The 21,076-nt window shown below is 37.2% G+C and overlaps 2 protein-coding genes and 1 pseudogene across 9 annotated transcripts in view; all 3 read right to left on the reverse strand.

Annotated features, from left to right (window-relative positions):
- Positions 1 to 12,646, reverse strand: part of LOC113099703 (stromal membrane-associated protein 1-like) — an 82,125-nt gene extending 69,479 nt beyond the window's left edge. For 3 of the 8 annotated variants that reach the window (XM_026264636.1, XM_026264635.1, XM_026264634.1), the window contains exon 1: positions 12,317 to 12,641. In XM_026264636.1, coding sequence (XP_026120421.1) covers positions 12,317 to 12,434 — 118 coding nt within the window. In that variant the 5' untranslated portion in view covers positions 12,435 to 12,641. Of the gene's footprint in view, positions 1 to 12,316 lie in introns of all 8 variants that reach the window. The other 5 variants (XM_026264632.1, XM_026264630.1, XM_026264633.1 and 2 more) reach the window with 4 other exon arrangements.
- Positions 12,647 to 13,164: 518 nt separating this feature from the next.
- Positions 13,165 to 14,743, reverse strand: LOC113099704 (succinate dehydrogenase assembly factor 4, mitochondrial-like). The gene is made up of 3 exons (XM_026264638.1): positions 14,448 to 14,743; positions 14,124 to 14,255; positions 13,165 to 13,942 (listed from the first exon to the last, which is right to left on the reverse strand). Exons 1-3 carry the CDS (start codon positions 14,518 to 14,520, stop codon positions 13,833 to 13,835), a joined length of 315 nt encoding a protein of 104 aa, XP_026120423.1. The 5' UTR covers positions 14,521 to 14,743; the 3' UTR covers positions 13,165 to 13,832.
- A 1,787-nt stretch (positions 14,744 to 16,530) lies between these two features.
- Positions 16,531 to 20,606, reverse strand: LOC113099702 (T-cell leukemia homeobox protein 1-like; annotated as a pseudogene).
- Between the last annotated feature and the right edge of the window lie 470 nt (positions 20,607 to 21,076).

Genomic DNA, 21,076 nt, shown 5'->3' on the forward strand with positions numbered 1-21,076 from the left:
GAAACTCCACGATGGCATTTTTTGGTCAGACATTTTCCCTACTGAATAAACTGACACCAACTTGCCCAACAGGAAGCCTCTTACAGCCATGTTTTTATTTGAGTCAAACGGAATATGGCATCAACCCTGCCAAAGGTCCATCAATGTGTGTATGCAGGTAACCCAGAATGCACTGCAGCAATGCTGGCCACACACACTCTTAGTGCAGTTCCACTAGATCAGTGCTTCCCAAACCTGTCCTGGAGGACCCTCTGCCCTGCAGATTTTGTATGTTCACTAATCAGACACACCCAAATTTAGTTCTTGCAGTCTTGCAGTAAACTTCAGTTGTGAAACTTGCTTACTAGCACTAAACTATTTTAGGAAAGGCCTTTGCAAAGCTTAATAAAAAAATCCTTATACTCCTGTAGATTCGATCGATCACAAATGATTCATGCAAACATATATGGGTTAAGGCAGATCGGTGATCGGCGTATTCCTTTCAAAACGAAAGTAACGTTAATCCTCTGTATCTTCAGTGGCTCAGACGTCGGGAGTAAATGACGACTGCTATGTTCATCATTACATCTAACAACAAAACACCTCAATCGCTTAATTTTGCATCCGATGACCCCTTTAGAAGACTCTGTGTCTGTAAGTGTGTGTGTGTGTGTGTCAGTAGGTTAGTAAAAAACAGGAAGAGGGGCGGCAGGAGCCTCCTGTGGTGGCACTCTGCCTCGACTTCAGGTCCAAAGAGTGAATTGGCACAGCAGTCTGTCAAGCACACAACTTAATGTGGGCATGTACACACATTCATACCCACACTTTTGGACTGCATAAGGTCACCCATTGAGCCTTTTAGAAGTGCTGCTGCCATTTTCTTAAAAGCCTCCATTTTTCTCTCATTAAAAAAGGTGATGGCAGAAAACGACAACATCACACAGAGAACACGGCACACATTCATCTCAGCCTGCACCTTTTCAACACTAAATTACAGACTGTGAATGTGCATGTATTTGTTATCCACAACTGGAGAAGAAAATGTGTCTGGTTATGTAATGGCAGAGCATATAGTGGGGAATATGTGGCTCTGCCCCGTCCATCACAGCCGTACCCATTAGTGTGGATTCTAGCTGTTTGGACCCCCATATTATATATATATATATATATATATATATATATATATAAGTAATATATATATATATATATATATATATATATATATATATAAATTAGAAGAAATATTAACAAAAGAAATCAATTGCAAATGCTGTTCTTTTGAAGTTCAGTCATCAAATAATCCTTTTCTTTCTTTCAACATTGATAATCTTAATAAATGCTTCTTCAGTAGCAAATCAGCATATTACAATTTCTATGATTCATTTGGCACATAAGCTCCACTGGAGTAATAACTGCTGAAAATTCAGCTTTGTCATCACAGGTGTAAATTGCATTTTCAAATATATTATTAACATTTAAAAAGATTCAAAAAATCTTAAAGCTTGCAAATTCTGAACAGTAGTGCAAGTAATATATATATATATGTTATATATATATGCTATTGATAAGAATAAACTGTGTTTCATAAAAAGCAAAAGTGTGAATGTTTACTGAACATTTTTATACAGATTTTAAACTTGCTAATTAAGGGTTATGCCAGAAGTTCAAAGAGTTCATGTCTGAATAGCTTCATACGTATACATTGTTTCTTTTCAAACGGTTGTTGGTTCTGAACGGTCACAAATAGTGCAAAAGGGCATTATAAATGGGACAGAAGCATCCAAAATGGGCCATCCTAGCATCATACATTATCCTGAACTTAAATCACCCATCTTCCACAGCACAGTATGGTAACACAAATAATTGGTGTTAGTGTGAGTCAAGAAATATACTGGAACTGTTCAATTATGGTTTGCAGCGCCTGGGAGTATGTTCAGATCATTCCTATCCCCTGCTCAGCCCCCTCAAAACAAGACCCACACACAAGGAAATAAACTCAAAAACCAAGTGTGAAACAGAAGTGCACGGCAAGTGTATCTAAATACCAACCGTAACAGATAGGCAGTGACCCACAGAGGCAAGAGAATTTATCTGAAAACTAACCGTGAGATGAAACGCTTACACTGAATACATATAGACTAGCTTTCCTCTGAACTACATGAGAGAACAAGAGTAACATCCTGAAATAGACTGAAAGCAATAAATGTACCCGTGAACACATGGCTTCACCAAATTACCACCTGTCACATTCTCAGCTGGTGCTTTCAAACGACGCACCAAAGAGATTGATCAGTCCGCCCCGGTGATGCCAAGATACTTAAGGCAGTGGAAGTCTTGGCCTAGTGGCCTCGTGGTTAGAGAGTTTGACTCCTAACCCTAAGGTTGTGGGTTTGAATGTCGGATCCGCAATAACACGACTGAGGTGCCCTTGAGCAAGGCATCGAACCCCCAACTGCTCCCTGGGCGCCACAGCATAAATGACTGCCCACTGCTCTGGGTGTGTGTTCACAGTGTGTGTGTGTGTGTGTGTGTGTTCACTTTAGATGGGTTAAATGCAGAGCACGAATTCTGAGCATGGGTCACCATACTTGGCTGAATGTCACATCATTTTTTTTTTCAATAGAGGGGTCAGAAATGAAAAAGAAAGAAAGAGCAGGGGAGAGAGGATAGGTGATTTAGGTTCAGGTCATTTCTGAGCTGACCTCATAGCTTTCATTCAGATGGATGTGAATTTAAAGAACTATAAAGATGGAAAGCAAGGAGGTGAGGACTTCATTGCACTGCTTTAAATATACCACATTGTCACAGCGCCTCCTGGAGGCACACAATGATCGGGTGATGGCTAACCGAGTCCCAACCTCCCAAGTCTCCCGCTCTCTCTCGTGAAGCCAATAAGGAAGTGACTAAAACTGCAATTCATCGACTGGCCGCTTGAGGCTGGCTGCAGAAGAGAGTCAGTCCCATAGAATCCCCATGTTAAAATGCCCAACTTTACAGCATTAAAAACCTGTTTACAGCCTGGTTCAAAAAATTATTTTGGTCTAAATAGCTAATTTTGCCCTTCATGACAACTGTGAGGGGGTACATTTTATAACTCATCCGTTTAAATTATATTAAGACTTAAAGTTCTCCATAATTAAGGGCGTGGCCACTTTGAGTGACAGGTGGATTGCCACTGCGGACACTGCAGACGCGCTAGGTGGTCGTGGCTTCAGCAAGTAGCTCCTGCCTTTTTGCCCATTTTTGATTGTCCGGGAGAGTCGCGCGGTGACGCGCTGCCAAGATGGCGACGGCCCTGCACACTTTAAGCTTCAGAAACCACATTTCAGGAGTCTACGGGTGACGTCACGGACACTACGTCCATGTTTTTATACAGTCTATGTGACTAACACAAGAATGTCTACAAAGCTGACACAAGGCAGCAAAAAGTGAGGCATGTGAAGGGCAACTAATTGGTCAAATCGGATCAAATCATGACCCTCTTCTGTCATTATCCACTCACCCTCAAGTTATTCCAAACCTAAATAGCTTTCTTTATTTTGTGGAACATGACATGATATTTTGAGAAATGCCTCTGTTTATTTTATTTTATTTTTCCATGTAATGGAAGTAAATGGACAGCAAAACTGGTTCCAGACATCTTGAAAGAAGAAACGGAAGAAAGAAAGTAAAACAGGTAAATGCTGAGAACAGTAGGAGCTTTGCAGACCTGCTGTGCCACTCCACATATACTTCATTACTTCTCCTACACCCGTCAAAGTGTCCCAGACAGCCACAGAAAAACCACAATATTATTGCACCACAGTCAGCAGAACGATGACTGAAATACTTCATTAACATAAAACAGCAGCTCGTGGATTGTCGCCAAAGACAAAAACGAGATGAAATGAAGCGATCTTTTGAGAAGCAGTAAACGCTCTATGATCTTTCAGACCTGAAACCAAAACAAAGCAACCTCAAACACACACTAAATTTGCCAAGACCTTCATCTTCAGACACAAGCTCTAAACAGCAGACACCATGTGACAAAGCCCCCCAAACAAATTAAGACTTCAATTAAAGATTAAACCCCAACACAGGGATCCTGAGAGAACAAACTTCTTCATTAGAGGAAAAAAACAGACCCTGTTCAAAGGAAAGCTCCGCTCTGCTGCTCTTCTGAGGCACAACACACACATACACACACACACACACACACACACACACACACGGCATCTCAAAACTGGCAGTGGAGTCCAACTGAGTGACAGTGGAGTTCGGCCTCACAGAGGGAAGACTAGTAGAGCATGAAATTAGAGCCCTCTATTCCAGCCTAGCAGGAGACAGACGTCTGACAGAGACTGAAAAGGAAGGTGTGTGCGCGCGCATGTGCTATCTGTGACAGGTGAGGGAAAGAAAGGCAGTGCATCTGGGTGTGGAGAAAAGGTCTCAGCACGGTGGCTGTTATGTCAGGTAGAAAAGAGAAGAACGACTGCAAGTGACCATGAGAGAGAAAAGCCAACTCACTGTGACCTCTGTGAACAACTTTAATCGTACACACTGGTCTCATAATAGGGTTTTAAAATCAAGTTTTGGAGAATGTGACCTGCAGCCAAGAAGCCTGAATCGTTAAAGTTTAAACAGAACAGAAAGGATAGATGAGCTGGTTCACTTTGGCTTTGAGTGGTGCTTTGCTGCCCCCTACTGGTGAGAGGCCATGAGACTGATATAACTTTCAACGTCTGATCACTACAATATGGGGAACATTTGAAAATGCATGTTAAAAAGCTATGGAAACTTTTGCACTGTCTGATGTCAGTATGTTAACAATGATGTATTCAACAATATTAACATATTTACTAAATTTAATGAATCCTTGTTGAATAAAATTAATAATTTCTTTAAAAAAATAATTATTATATATATTCCAACATATGTGCCACTACAGTGCAAAAATGGATTGTTTATACTTCTTTGATTAGTATCATTTCTGATTATTAACTGAAATTACAGATTAAAGAATTTGACAAGATGATGCATATGTCTAAAAAGGTAAGACAAAATTACCTAAATAAACGGTAAAAATGCCCCTGAAAATCAATTTAAGGTGGTAAATATACCCCTTTAACAGAAAAGCTCATTTCTATCGCTGTTGTGAACTAACCATCACATTATTATGAAGAATATAAAAAGCTTCAGTAATCAGCTGTCTCCAACAGTCCTAAATAAGACGAGGTATACCAGCACAAACACATTCACCAAACTAATATCTAATTAAGCTGCATTGAAACTGCAATTTGGACCTTGGCCACCAATGAAGCACATTATATGGAGAAAAATCTTGAAATGTTTTCCACAAAAAGGTGTTTCGTTGCACCTGCAGACAGAAAGACATGGGATGACACGGGGATGAGTAGATTATCCTGAATTTTTTATTCTGGAAGAGAACAAATCCTTTAAATCACTGCCAGAGACACAAAAGGCTAAATTTTAAGACTGTAGCAATGGGGTTCCATCCACAGAACATAAATCTATAACCACATACTTACATTGTAGGGCAAACAAAGTAATGTCTCTCTTACACCACCTGCTGGCAAACTAACAGAAAGTCCTTTAACACGCTGAGCGTTCCTTACATGTTGCCAGACCACTTAAAGACACTATCGATTTGATGAGAGGAAGAGCAAACAGATTTTAATATATACACATCTATTCATAATTGAATAGCACCCTACACTGAGTAACCTTAAACCTCTGTATCTGAATGAAGAGACTCTCTCAATAACTACAGCTTTGACTGAAAGTTTATCAAGACTGGCTCACTTCTACGCCATGAAAGACTGAACTGAACTGAACCTGACACACGTGGTCACCACCAAACACGCTCAGGCTCCAAAACCCCAGTCTCGGCACTCAAAGCCTCCACGCTGACATCCGGATGCAGCCCAATCTGATCCAGTCTTTGAGTTGAGTGAAATCTGTCTGAAAAGCATTATAAATGAGCACAACAGCTGCTCGAACCAAAACCAGTCCAGCTGGTAAAGACGCCGTAAAAAAGGCAGGAAAATGAAGCACTGGAGGAGAAGCATATGTGTCGCTAAATTGCTTGTAGCTTTTATTGAATTATTCTTTGAACGACTCTTGATTAGAGGTATCACAATGAAGCAGACGTTTGAAACTATAAAGTAACTATTAACTATAAAGAAAAAGTTTATTTGCTAAATATAATGACACATTCAGTACATTTAACATAACTACTATTAGGTCTGCAAAAAAACACTGCTAAATTGTGAACATTAGAACATAAGACAAAACTGCTCAAATTCCTCAGATTTCCTTCCATAATCGGCTTAAAAAAAAAAAAAAAAAAAAAAAAAAACTTTACATTAGTGCACATTCCATGCCCTACATAAAACCTTCGAGAACAAGTCTATAAGGAACATCATGTTTTTGTCTGCCTTTAATTACTAAAGCCATAATTCATCTGAGAATGACATCATCTCTTTTTGTGAAGGTTAGCGTGTTCAGACCGAGCCTGAGCTTGTTCATCAGAAGCTGAGAATACAACACAAAGGAAAGGAAGCTGCTGCTATAGCAGGCATTCCTAGCATTCACCCACAGAGATAGTGATCATGCACATCATTCCTGACACAAAGAGTATTGTTTCACGCAGCAGGGGAATTCCTTCTGATGCACGTTATGGTGAGGTCCGATATTGCCTGGAATGAAGAGTTACTATCTAAACAACAAACTATACTACACCGATATTAGGGCTATGAATCAATTAAAACTAACCAGAAATACTGATATCCATGATAATACTGACAAATGAAGACATAACAAAGCATATTAGCATAAAGAAGAATAAATCACTGAATATAAATTACAAGTAAATGCACTACCATTCAAAAGTGTGGTTCTAATAAATGTTTTTGAATGAAGTCTCTTATGCTCAAACAGGCATTTATTGATTAAAAAAAATATACTGTGAAATATTACAATTCTTAAATATATTTGTATAAGCTGTTTTGCACGCAAGAAAATAATAAAAGTACTCTTTTCTTTCCATGGAAAATGTGTTTTTGTAAAATGTCTTTACTTTCATGTTTATAGATTTAATGCATCCTTGCTGAAAAAAAAATGTGTCTATTTCAAAACCAAAATAGTAGTATGTATACTTTGATATTATGCATGTCAATTAAAAATTAATCAAATTACATGATATTCCAATTAAATAACTGCATATCAGTTTTTACTTAAAAAGCCCAAATTAACTTAATTCAGGTATTACTCTATCAGATGACATATCAATAAATACAAGCCTATCACTGGCCTACAGTCCACAGCAAAAAAAATTCCAATCAAGTTTAATCTGTTTGAGGTAGATTAGAGGCTGAATGACGTTTTTTGGCTGACTCTCTGTTTTCGGTTTCATTCCATTGCATTTCCTAGAATGCTTTTGAAAGCAAGAATACATTCAGTGTGAATGGCTTCTTACTCATTCTTTGCTGTTGATCTCAGTTTGCCAAGCCGCGTTACACCTGCAGTAGCACTTTATTTTGGAATAAACATGAAAATAGGACTTAAAGGCTGATTTGCACAGGTGATAGGAAAATCCCTCACTATGAAATGTATGCATCATGAGGGTGATTAGTTGCACATAATTTAATCATGTTAATATAACAGCAGTAATATTTTTACTCGCCATCTTTTCAAATGTAGGCTCTCTGCAAATCACAACAACTTCAGGAGGATATAAATTAACAAAACCCACAAAGATGCTGACATAGACTTTCAGCAGTTCTTATCTCTGTGAGTGACCGTGTGAAAGAGAGCGCACAGGAGGAAGTACCAGAGCACATTTCCTCTCTGTCCTTGGGGTGTGTGCGCGTGAGCAAGAGGAAGTGAAGGATGGGGAGCCTATCAAATAGATTCCTCTCTCCACACTCTCCAGTTGCCACTCACAATGCAAAATAGAAACCGCACATGCACACCTCTGTCAGCACTTAAAGCAGGAAAGACACAAACACTATAGCACTCTCTGCTGTCTTCTATCTTGAGGTTTGCAGTTATGATTGAATCTTTACTCGTTACTAGAAGTGCCCAGAGGCAATCCCAGAATCTGTGCCTGCCCACAGAGATTCCCAAACAACTCAAGTGTTTAATGGCTGCAGCTAAGTAGATATCATGTGTACACATTGCTTTCCATTGGCTGATTTGACCATGACGATCTCTGGGGTTTGATGAATCTGACCAGAAAATCTGACCGATAATGAATGCTGACCATCGTCAACAGTACAGCTGATCGCTAATTGTGAGGTAGCTAAAACATGACACTGATCTGGACACATACTAATCACACCACCCACTACAACATCATCATTAACTACCGGTGTAAGACGCAATGACTGCAGTCTGTCTTTTACCCAGCATGCACAGCAGTGTGAGATACGCTGGCTACGTTTACATGCACCCAAATAATCAGTTTGTAATCATTGTAGCCACTGTAGGGAAAACAAAAAGAGGATTCAACTGGAAAAGTGGGCAAAACTAACAGTTGTTATTATTAGAAACAAACAATGCTGTTATTGTGAACTAAAATATAAAAATAATTTCATTGAATTGAAATCCAACTTAAATAAAATATGCATAAATATTAGAAGACAAACTTTGTTGCCTTGGCAACTAACTGAAAGTATTTATAAGTTTAGGTTGAAGTATTAAAACTTTTTTAATTAAAATAGAAAACTGAATAGAAAAAAAAGGCATCCTCTTTTCACACTACAAATTGTGAATCATAATATTCAGGTTGTCATAATGAGCTAGTTATTAATCCCTAACCAGGGTAAAATTCCTCAGTTCAACCATTCAGACTGCTTTAGTCTGATTTAAAAGGAGGCAGAAAAACATGTCAGACTGCAACGAGAAGAAAATGTGTGGAATTTAGGGTTGCCAAAAGTTAATGCTATAATAATAAGGCATTAATGCAATCTCACTTCAATAAAATAAAAAATGCAGTTGAATATAACAGTTTGGGCTCTTGTACCTTTAATATTATAGTAATGTACCAACTGAGAGGTTTTCCCTGTACAGTTCACAGCATTAGTATTTTTCTTTTCTTAAAAACCAAACAGATATGGTCAAATAATCTTTCTGAATAATCAGCTATGAGAAATCTAGTATCATGCATCCCTAAAATATATAACTCTATACCTTCTAACAAAATGAGCAGCCAATTAGGTTAATATTGCATGACCTCACTGACAACGACCCTCGTCCCACATAAGTAAAAGTAAAAAAAAAAAGCATGTGTTCTTATCACCAGACAACAGGCACGTCACAGCCCGTGTGTGTGACTCACAAGTGCCCCGAGCTCCAAAGAGGGGGATATCTAATGCTCTGAAGCAGGGGCAAACCCACTTTCACCCAGTGCAAACTAGCAAACACAGGTATGCAAAAAACACAGAGACTGACACTTAAACGTAGTCTGGCTTCCTTCTCTGATGATGATCTGCATGTCGGTGACAGCGAGCATATAGTGGATTCAGACAGTGAGAGAACAGCGCAACACAAAGTAAATAAAAGCCTCCGGACACACTGTGCTCAGCCATGTCTGACCGATCCCTACTATTCGGTCACATCTAATCACATCCATCGGCTAGAACCAGCAGCTCCTGCGGTGCCACACTTGCCCTACTGCACTCCATATCATTCCTCTTCTACTATACTACTTGGCAGAGCAGAAGTTCATGGCAGTCTGTCAATGCAACAGCCAAGTGGAATCAAAGTTTCACCGACAGCACAAACATCTGTGGATAAGCCACAGCAATTGCCCAAAAAATTCAGTTTTGTGGTCTGAGTGGGACTAAAACGCTCTGCTCATTACAGTGATACAAAAGCTGAGATCGGTTAACTAAGATCTGATTGATGAAACGCTGTCTCAGTTGAACTTTGTCGTGTCAAATGTGATAGAACTTTGTATGTTGCCATCTTTAATATGTACTTTGGACATGCGCAATGGTTACAGGTGATAATCACTAACAGAATACAGGCTTGACTTCAGTTTCACATTCATACAGACTGTTCTCTGGCCTCTATTGTAAGCTGCTGTGTGAACAGGACATTATGAAACTCACTCCTATAAGTACATATAATCATCAATCCCAAACTCTGACAGTGTGAGTATAGTCATATTCATTTATAGATAAACTCTCCCTTTAAGATGGTCTTAGTTTAGTGAAAAGGCACTTGAAACCCATTTTATGCTCATAATGTGCCTTATTTCTTAATAAAACTAGATATTTAACAAAGCAAAAAGTGACTTGAAATTTGATTTTACCCATTAGAAGTTACTCAGATGTTTAAAAAGGGAATCCCACAGACCCAGAGCAAAACCCAACAGCCTGCAAAGTCTAGGCGATGCCAGCACGAGAAGCAAGTTATTACACTTTGATGAAAAGAATTCACAGATTTTGAGTAATGCATTTACATTTTAAAAAAGTTAAATACCCGGATGATGTACTTAATATAAAATTCATACACAAGAGTACATTGTGCTTAATGTACAGAGTGTCATTAGGATCATACAATGGAAGTCAAAGGTCACCAACAAAAATATTTTTTAAAGTTTCACAACAGAAACAAAGGTTTGGAACAACATGAGAGTGGGTAAAGAATGACAGACTATTCATTTTTTGTGTGTAGAGGGTGTTGACTGACTAACATTCTCCCAAGGCTTTCACAATCATAAGCTAATGAAGCTACAAAACACCTCCCATCAGCATCGACAAAGAGAGAGAGACAGAGGCAGAAAGAGGCCAGGCAATATGAGCAGTGAGGTGCGGCTGCACTTAAGACACCGGAGAGCTCAGAGTGGATGAAACTGCTCTGATTAAGACGAAAGCTGAGAGAAGAGCTTGAGAAGGTGCTGGCCTGCGACATCACCACAGAGCTGAGGAATGCCTTAACAATCTCACATGCTCTGTGTAGAGAAAACTGACTTTGATGGGAAGACAGAAGAGGGATTATAACAGGATTTAGAGCAAACAACTGAAGAAAATATCTGAGTTTGTAACAGGCCACCTAAGAGCTTGCATCAGGACCTGCTGGTAAGACTGTAGCTGGCAAACATAGCAATGTCACGCAATTAAAAAAAGAAAAAAATGAAAACATGCACCATGCAACCGAGAGGAAATGAGAATGCATTCTGCTTTCAATGTTCAGCTCAAACACAACTGCACACAACTATACTAAAGAGACAGTGTAGGACTTGCTTGCAACTTTATTACAATATTTACAACAAATGATATATTGAAGTTGCGATAAAACGGAACTAGTGACAAATGTTTTATTCTGTACTATGGTATACATCCGAGTGTAATGGATTACCAAAACCAAAAAAAAAAAAAGTAGGGAGGATCTTGGTTCTATGCATCACTTGTTGATTCACCAGAAGATTGAGTTATGACATTCTGAATTAAACATTAAGAAGTAAAACGTTTTAAAATAATGAAGCATGCAAAGATTATTTCACAATAAGCTCTATTATATGCATTTAGATTTTTTTTTTTTCATTTCGTCTTTAAAATCTTACCTTCATTTTAGTCCTCCTCAACGTTCTTTGCACATTAAACTCCCATATTATTACGAAACATAACATTCTATTATATACTATTGCAAATGAACACCCCCCAGACCAAACAGAGGGACCACCCACTTGAGCAGCTGTTATGGTTACGGTCACCTGGTTACAATCTGAAGAAAAGATATTGGTAGAAACTAAAAAACTGCTTTCAATTGCTAAATGGTAGAGTATAACTTCTTACTCCATAGTCCCTGTGGACTCATATGACAGGGTATCATATACACTGTTCTAGGATGAACCATTATGAAACAGGTGTTTATGTGGAACAAAACACAGTGTTTATCTGTAGCATCATTAAAGAAGCAGTTCATCTCTCCTGTATAACTCTTCCACAATGAAACACTACAGTTGAGTGTATCAGACCTGCTGATCAGTTCAACTCCAGACTGGTTTTCCATTCATGCATTAGTAATTGTTTTGCTCAAGGACACATGGCTGAATAGTGATTCGCCGGATATCAAATCCCTGTCAGCTGTCATCCTAAACAGAGTCTGATCATCATTCAATTCAAATGTGATCAATTACGCGCTCTCAAAAGCCGGCTCAGTGGGTTTTGACACCCAGCTACGTGTCAGCTCCCGGGTGACTCGTCTCAGGACCGTGATCCGTGAGAAACCTGAACAGCACCCGTGTGTAACCTGACTCCTGCCGCGTACAGGTGATCAAAACATCAAGCCGAGTCACGTAAGCGGAGGAGATTTCAGATCATCTCACCTTTGGCTTCGCAGTCGGCGCAGTATTTGTTATCATCCTCTCTCAGCATTTTGGACAGAATGGCCTGATGCTGCTCGTTCAGTTTCTGAGCCTTTTCCCTCTCCGATCGCGTCGTCATCTCGGCCCGTTTTCTGTCAGCGTTTCTGTATAAAATCACCTGTCTTGCCCCCGATTTGCTCTGTTCAGTTGTTTCGTTATAGATGGAAGACCATCCCCTGTGAAACGAGACTGTGGTGGGTTCACGGCAACGGAGCGGCGGCTGGGCTGAGACAGATCGGCGGAATATGGCCGATTGGAGGATTGAACGGAAGCGGAAACGGAGACGAGTATAAGTTACAAGACACGGTATTCCGATTAAAATAAAATAAAAAATACGGTGAATTGGGAAATGGGGAAATGTTTAATCAAATTGAAGTGGTATATTATTGTTTGTGTAGATTTAAAGGTAAGACCTATGCTTTGTGATATCCAAATATAAGAAGGCACTGTGACTTTTGCGTCATTGCTGACGTAGGTATGTGCTAGGTTGGACAGCCGGTTTGACGCGAAATCTGTTGTAATCATATCTTAGAATATTGTCATTGGCCAAATATTTAAATACGGTTAAATAGACTTTGACAAAAGCTGTGTTGTAAACTAGGTGACATAAGTAAATTTGAAAATTTAATGTCTACATTTTGAACCATGACGATAAACCTTTCACTAATTCATAATGAATTACAAATTCAACTTTTAACATAAATGTTTAACTAAGCAAAGTTTTAAACAATTATTTTAAAGAAACCTCAAAATTATTTAGAGAAAATGTATCAAATACAAAATACTATGAGAAAAACGACACTGTTCACTAATTTATATAACTTGTTTATTGAATGTGCCTTCAAGATTTATCATACTCTGCGAGACATCAGCCAATTTACCATCGTTTGTACAGTTTTGTGATATTTGCAGAGTTATAACCTTGGTAAATGTTCATTTGAATGCTTTCTCTCCCAGTCTTGCTGTTGTTCCCTGATAATGCATAACCTCTACTTAAATGCTGATATTGTACTGCTTATCTGTAACAAACCATGTGCAGATACATAGGAAAACTATTGCAGTAATAACTTTTTTTTCCCCCACAAACTGACTCATTTACATGATAACAAACACATGTCCTTGTGACAAAACTTAATATGAATGTATGAAATCTCCTGACAAAAAAATAAATAGTTGAATGTGTTTATTCTTTGAAAAGATCTTTCAGGCCTTGCAGACTTTGTTACTCACTTTCAAAGAGAATAAAAACATTCAATTTCCAACAGCAGATTCTTTTCAAAATGTAAATTACAGGCTGAACAGAACTTTTCAAGTAGTTCAAACTACTTTTACACAAACTATTCTTCATCCTCCATAGTAGGTCCATACAACCGGCAAAGACAAACTTTACAGAAATTCTATCTTTGTATCTGTATGCAGAATTATAACTCATTCAAATGTTAAAATAAATACATTTGGATATTTTTAACAGGGCAAATTAAAAGTCAATACAACGTCCCTTTCTCTCCCAATCACCGTATCGTGTAGGTTCAGGACCTCTGGGACCACCTTTCTCCTTAGTTTCTGGATTCACGTCATCTAGAAATCCTGTTAAAGTGGCAATTAAATATTATTCCATTTTATATCATTAATTGTATAAACTTAAAATACACTGAATTAGTCATTTATTTAAAAAAAAAAAGATATTCTTAGCTATAATTCATGTGTATAGCCTATCATTTCGATATCCTATTCTCAAATATATAAATTATTGTACAATAATAATTACGTTCAGAAACATCTTTAGATTTTGACTCGATTTCGTCCGTGTCAAAGCGTCCTTGGGGTGTTTTGGCTTTCTTTAAGGGTGCTTTATCCTTGGCCACACCACCAGATGCATATCCTGCTGTCCTCTGACATGCTGCAGATACACAGGAATAAGAGTAGCGACACTTTGACAAATCTATCACAAACTGATATGTATACTCGAACACGATTCTCAGTAATATAAATAAAGGACGTTTAGAAATAATGCATATTAATATGACATTTGTACAAATCAATGCCTAATGAACAGTTAAATGCCAATCAAAGCTATTCAGGTTGCACTCACCAGTATAAGTCGACTCTAAAAATAAACCTTTCTTTACAAAAACTGTAGTACAGTAAACGCGTAAAAGAGACATTTTGCGTGGACGCTACCAGTCTGCTGTGAGCAGAAAATTACACAACTGAATGTTTTGACGATTGAAAATGACGACGATGCACGCGTCATCATTCAGGGACATAAAATATACTCGAGAGGATCGCGGCGGCGCTACAGAAGTGCAGAGTCGATTGTTACATCTGCTATGCCATCTTTTCCAAGCGAAGAACAGATAAGGAAACTCTATGAAAATCAGTTACAAAATTTTACAGAATAATTCTTACATTACCTGTGAGACATAAGCTATATATATATATATATATATATATATATATATATATATATATATATATATATATATATATATATATATAATATATATATATATATATATATATATATATATATATATATATATATATATATATATATATATATATATATATATTGTTGTTAGTCTGCATGCTAATTTCCGTTTAATCTGTTTTAATAGACATATGGAGAATTCAGGTAAAGTGGCCCAACTAGATGGTTTTTTTTTTATTATTCTCTTCTTTTTTTATTACTTTTGTTAACTTTAAGGTTCCAGTTATAATATTTCGAATACAGTTCAAATAAAGTGTTATTTGAAAGCTAAATTTCTTAAATAATTTCAATTTTCAGACAAATTTATTTTCTGATAAAGTGGGAAATTCCATATTAAAAATTATTCTGCATCTTAAAAACACATGATATATTAACACATATTATCAGACAAACATATTTTAATAAACCCAAAATTATTTAAAGTGTAAATACTAATCTTAATTCATGTGTAAAATTCCAAACAACTGAAAGAATGTGTTGAGTTGACATTGAATTTCATGAGAATCTGAATATCAGAATATTCAGAAATCTGAATATTGCCAAACATGAATTGTGACCACAAAACAAGCAACAATAAATAGCCTAAAAAAATAATAAGAGGAACATTTTAAATGGTAAATGTGTTCTCTAAACACTTTAAATTAACTTTAATCATGTTCGTATTTTAAGCTTTATATTTTGCATCTACATTTTACTCCTCTCATTCTTTCTTCACTCCACAGATTGAACTTCATCCCTCGACATTCTTTCTATTCTCTCTTAACTTTCTTCGATCTCTGACTTGAATTTTCTGAATGCAAAGTAATTTCTGTTACCTAAAAAAGTAATTATAGCCTACGAGCCAACTATAAAATAACTAGTCAATGTCGATTTATTTAATGAATTGGAGTATAATAACTGAAGGTTAAAGGTCGACTCACTTTATCGAACACATTTAGTGTGTATTGTGAAAAGCGAAATTCATGAATTGAAATGAATTCAGCCAAGGTGGGCCAGCAATATTTAAATACAAGGAAACTAACAAATACATAAAAAAAAGAAAAAAATATTCTCTGCATTTTATTCCCTACTAAGAATCAGAGCAGAAACAGTCTCAATATTTGTTCCCATTTAGTGAGCAACCTTATAATTTAGAAATGTAAAAGCGCTTTCTTCCACCCAGCAGTCATGTTGCATGTCAGACATTATAAAATGTGTAAAATAAAATATGAAAATAATAATCTATAGATAGATTATATGCAAGTCTAAACGCCCCCTAATGTTATTTAAAATTTAATTCGCGACTGCGTTCATATAGCTAAGGCCTATTGTGACCTAAATTACTTCCATCTCTTAACATTCTGGTACGTTTCAAACGACACTTATGTAACACATTATACGATTTCGGAAGAGACGATGAAACTTAAACCACCTTCCGATGCAGTTTTGGATAGAATAAGCTTCTGGTTATTTTCAGAAACACCATCACATCTGCACATAGTTATCATAAATACACGTTTGCACTCTCCAATATAGACAAAAAACATCCATTTATCATGCAACCAAAACTGTCATTCACTAGAGATTCATCAAAGATATGCTATGCTATCTGGGATCTATCCACAATGGCAAAACCTGCGTGGTGTTGTATAGTTACTCTCAACAAAAAGCGCTAAACAAATCGAACAGTTAGAATGAACCAGTCTGAAACATGACCACAGATATTTAATCATTCATATCAAGCTATAATAAAATATATTTTATACACGCCGACATCTCCGAAGAAAGTGAAGGACAAATTGTAAAACATCTTGTAAACATATCATTGCTTGATTTGCCTTTTGAGAAACTGTTGCTAGTGTAAAATGAAAATGCAGACAATAAATGTATAGCCTAGACTGGAATACAGATGTTACTGAGCATTGATGTTTCGTCTTTGTTTCTTCAATTTCAAATAACAGTTGGAATTTTTTTTAGGGGGGGGGGGGATTCGTACTGCTTCTGAGTGTACATTTACGCGTTTAGCATGACGCTTTAATCCAAAGCGATTTACAGTGCATTCAGGTTATATATATATTTTTTTTTTAAACCTGTGTTCCCTGGGAATTGAACCCATGACCTTTTTGCGCTGCTAATGCAATGCTCTACCACTGAGCAACAAGAACTGAACTAATAGCTACTACTTTTTCTGCATCACAAAAACCTATTTCTGCAAATAACAAGTTGTCATTTAAATTACGCCTCCAAATAAAAATGACAGTCTTATAACAAGCATGAAGAAATAAAGTAGCCAAAATGAAGTCGCTCATAGGCCTAGCCATAGGCCCATTTTCCCTGTATTAGCATATAATATTTTAAATCACAGGACTATTTTTGCTGCATTACAAACGTGCAAAATACAATCCTACCAATATGAAAAAAAAAAAAAAATTGGTAACACTTTATAAAAAAAAATTGTTAATATATAGGATAACAATATGTAATGCACATCAGCGTATTAGTTGGATGCAGTTAAAAGAGCAAATTAGTTCGAATAAAGCTCTGATTAGCGTGATAGGCAACAGCAGGCATATCAATTTATTCGCCTATGTTACAGGTTTCTAGCTTTTTACCCAGAATCCCCTTTTTAAAACTGTTAAAATATTTTTTACTTTCAAATTAGATATTTAATTTAATCTCCTTTGTTTTCCAAGTACCCACATAAATAGCCTAACTACAATTTTGCCCGTGTTTGCCAATTCGTTTTTATTTGTAATATTTTTTGACTTATTAATGAAATTTATTATAAATGGTTGCCACAAACGTTAGGCTATTGCAAGGTATACCAAATAAAATTCATGTTTGAGATACAAGAGCAATACGACAGTCTTTTAAGTTTACATTTTGATGAAATCGAAGTGATAAAATCAATAAAAAAATATTCTGCACAACTGTAGGCTAACGGAGAGCAGCACATTTTCGATTAGCTGTTTTTACAAGCTGCATATTACAAATGAAGACTGGTTTTACGTTATAAAGAAGTAAGTAATGTGATGTTGAGATATTCCTCTGCACATCGCACATCCATAAAAGTCTCTTAATCAGTGTTGGGAACGCTACTGATTTTCGCCGTGTTCTCGGTCCAGGGCTGAAGGTTCTGAAGTGCGAATAGGGAGCTGTTGTGGAGGCAGATTGGGTCCGCATTGACAGGATGGTTTATAGTCTTTTGAAAAGCTTCTTGCTGAAGTTGCATAAGGATTCGGTTCGCTTGTTGTCGTTCGGCTTCTCTCTCTTCTGCAGTCTGCCTCCTGCATGGATTTGGATCATAGCATTGCAGTCATTTAGTCGGTAATTTCAGTCATGATTTCTCATAGCCGTTTTTAGTTAGTGGTTGGCTAAATTAAAATAAATAAATAAAAATACAAAGCGGTGATCCTAATACCAAATGATACCAAAGTTATTGTCATTAGGTTTATTAAGTACGTGGAAATCTTATATACATAATATATGCATAAAAATCACATAACATTTCATTCACATAAGATCACATAACATTTCTGTCGTCGCCTAAAACTGGATCATAAAATGACTTAAGGTCTGCTCCATAAGTTCCAGGCCTAGAATAATGTTTAATAAGTAAAAGTTGGAGTATAAAAAAGACATTTGCAAAAGTCCATCATTAAGAATATAACCTGTTTACACTGTCAATAAAAAGGCCACAGTCAACTAAAATTGGTCAATCCAAACTAAATGGAGTCAATTAAACATATATCGATGTATTTGTTGAATTGATATATTCTGAGTGAGGTGTATGAACAGGCCTTCCAAAAAGCATTATGGAACTGACTCAACTGACCTCATAGGGGTCTTTTAAAAAAAAAATACTCAACTGGGTTTAGTGGTGAGACGAAAAAGAATGCATTACGTGTGGGTGTAAAGGAAGCATGATTAGATCACAAAAGCTCACCTCCATTTCGTTCTTCTGTTCTGGAACCATGTTTGACCTGCGCATCAGTCATTTTAAGTGCTTTCGCTAAGGCTGCCCTCTCAGCTGACGCCAGATACTTCTGACGGTGGGAAGCGTTTCTCCAGCTCGCAGATCTGGAGGCGCGGTGAACGACGTCCGGGGCTTCTTCTTCTTCGGAGGCGTTCTGTTCTGGTACGGGTGACCTATACGGCGTGTTACAGTGAACGGTGAGAGGGCCACTAGATTGAGAGACAGAGTGAAAGCAAGCAAAGGAAATCAGCAAAACGACAGAGCCAAGCAGTGAGAAGCATATGAGACTTCCAGAGATGAAAGATAGTGTTGTTCTTTGAAAAACATGCAACAATACGAAAATGTATCGAATAAGTTCCGCCAAGCAAGCAAAGAGACAGGAACAGTGGCGCGCGCACCACTGGACAGGGATCTTTTTTTTTTTGTTTGTTTTGTTTTTTTTTTTTTTTTTTTTTTTTTTTTTTTTGTGGCATTTCTTATGTCTATTTAGAACGACACTGTGAAATGTAAATTATAAATCATCAAATCAATCGATCGATTCCTGAAAAATGGGTTCGTCAGGAAACTAGAAGTGTGCCCCATATGGTAAACTAGCATCTAAATTAATTGATTTTATTCGAGTTGAAAATATTACATGACTAGCCTACATGAGGTTAAATCATTGAAGGCATTTTTAAGAATCAAATCAATAATTTTTTACTTTATGTGGAACATTTACAGACATGATAAATCAACATTTGAGTTCTCATGGAGGTTAAAATACTTTGTCATTTATGAAAATATATTGTATGGATATACATTTTAAGATAATTTTCTATTGGCATATCGATGCATTGCAATAATTGTAGTATGTTATAGAAACTCTCGTTTATTAACTCGCGAGACCAATAAATTTTACATTTTAAGTTGTTTTTAATAAAGTTGTCAGAAAAAAAAATTCATATATATATATATATATTATATATATAATATATATATATAATATATATATATATATATATATATATATATATAATGGAGAGTGTCTTTTAAACTGAAGCCCTTATGAATTATTTTGATTAATGGATTCGTTGATTCTTCATGGAAAACTCAACCAAATTAAAAACTATTTAAAATGTTAAAAGCGTAGGCTAATTGCTGCCTAAACATTGAACAAAGTTACAACCCTACTATAAATCATTGCAGTTTTTAGGACAACTTTGGTCACTGATGGGTTGAATTAATGATTATGATTACAACACGATGAAAACATTTTTTTCGCAGTGCAATTTCGATTAAGACGAAGATTTAAATAAAGCAAACACCACTGTAAAATTTAAAAAGCGTGATTTCTATTACCTGTAAATCTGTCTTTGGTATATCTCCTGTTACTCTCCATCCATGGGAAACGTTAATCCCGTGAGACTGTTAATGGTGCCCATGCTTCCCATACTTGGCACCGTGGCAGCGCTTGGTGGTAATGGACGACGTGAACGCTGCTCAGCGGCCCGGTGCGCTGGAACCCGGATCACTCCCGAAGAATTAAGGCAATTCCCATTAACATTCGTGCCCAAGTTCATGTTGTACGAGCCGTTGAGGGAGCCAACGCTGCACGAGTTTCCATTGTATCCAGCCGAGTTATTGACATTGTAGTTGCCAGTCATGGTATTATAGGCTGTGCTGGACTATGCAGCCCAAACCGTTAGTCCAGATCCTGCATTCTGGGGTTGGAGATCATGCAGCTTCCCTGGTCTGCATTGTGAAGAATCTGATCGATCCCAAAACTGATGGTGTCTGCGTGCGTCTGGTGGAGATGCGCTCCCATATGATCCCATGGTGTGGAGAAGCGCGCGCGCTCCTGCGAGCCTACAGGATCCTCCACGTCACCCCAGTTATCATACAGCAACTAAAAACGCAGTTTAGTCCAGACTTGTCTGTATCTAATAGCATTGACTGCATATGTGAAACGGACTGAACTACAGACGATTGTATTTTTTTACTGCCTCCTTTACCCTTATAGCTATAGCCTGCCGGAATGAAGCCACGGAGAACATCAATCAAAATGCCAAAGAGGCTGGGTTAAAAGTAAGCCTCAGTTCTGGGGTGAGAGACCCAATTGGCTAAAGAAACCACGACGAGTCTGTTCAATGAAACGCTTTAGAATTCCCTTCTCCGCACAGGGCAGCTCAAAGAGGTGATTTATTAAACCGAAACACCAAAAGATTAGGGGGGAAAAATAATAATTATAATTAATTAATTTACAAATTAACTTGTCTACGCAGTATCTGTTGTTTCG

Source organism: Carassius auratus, unplaced genomic scaffold (genome assembly GCF_003368295.1).
Source record: "Carassius auratus strain Wakin unplaced genomic scaffold, ASM336829v1 scaf_tig00217022, whole genome shotgun sequence".
NCBI lineage: Eukaryota > Metazoa > Chordata > Actinopteri > Cypriniformes > Cyprinidae > Carassius > Carassius auratus.

Coding starts and splice junctions, on each gene's coding strand:
- LOC113099704 (XM_026264638.1), bottom strand. CDS start 14,520: ATGTCTCTTTTACGCGTTTACTGTACTACAGTTTTTGTAAAGAAAGGT. Junction 14,256..14,447: donor TTTAGAGTCGACTTATACTG/GTGAGTGCAACC, acceptor GTGTATCTGCAG/CATGTCAGAGGACAGCAGGA. Junction 13,943..14,123: donor ATCTAAAGATGTTTCTGAAC/GTAATTATTATT, acceptor CCACTTTAACAG/GATTTCTAGATGACGTGAAT.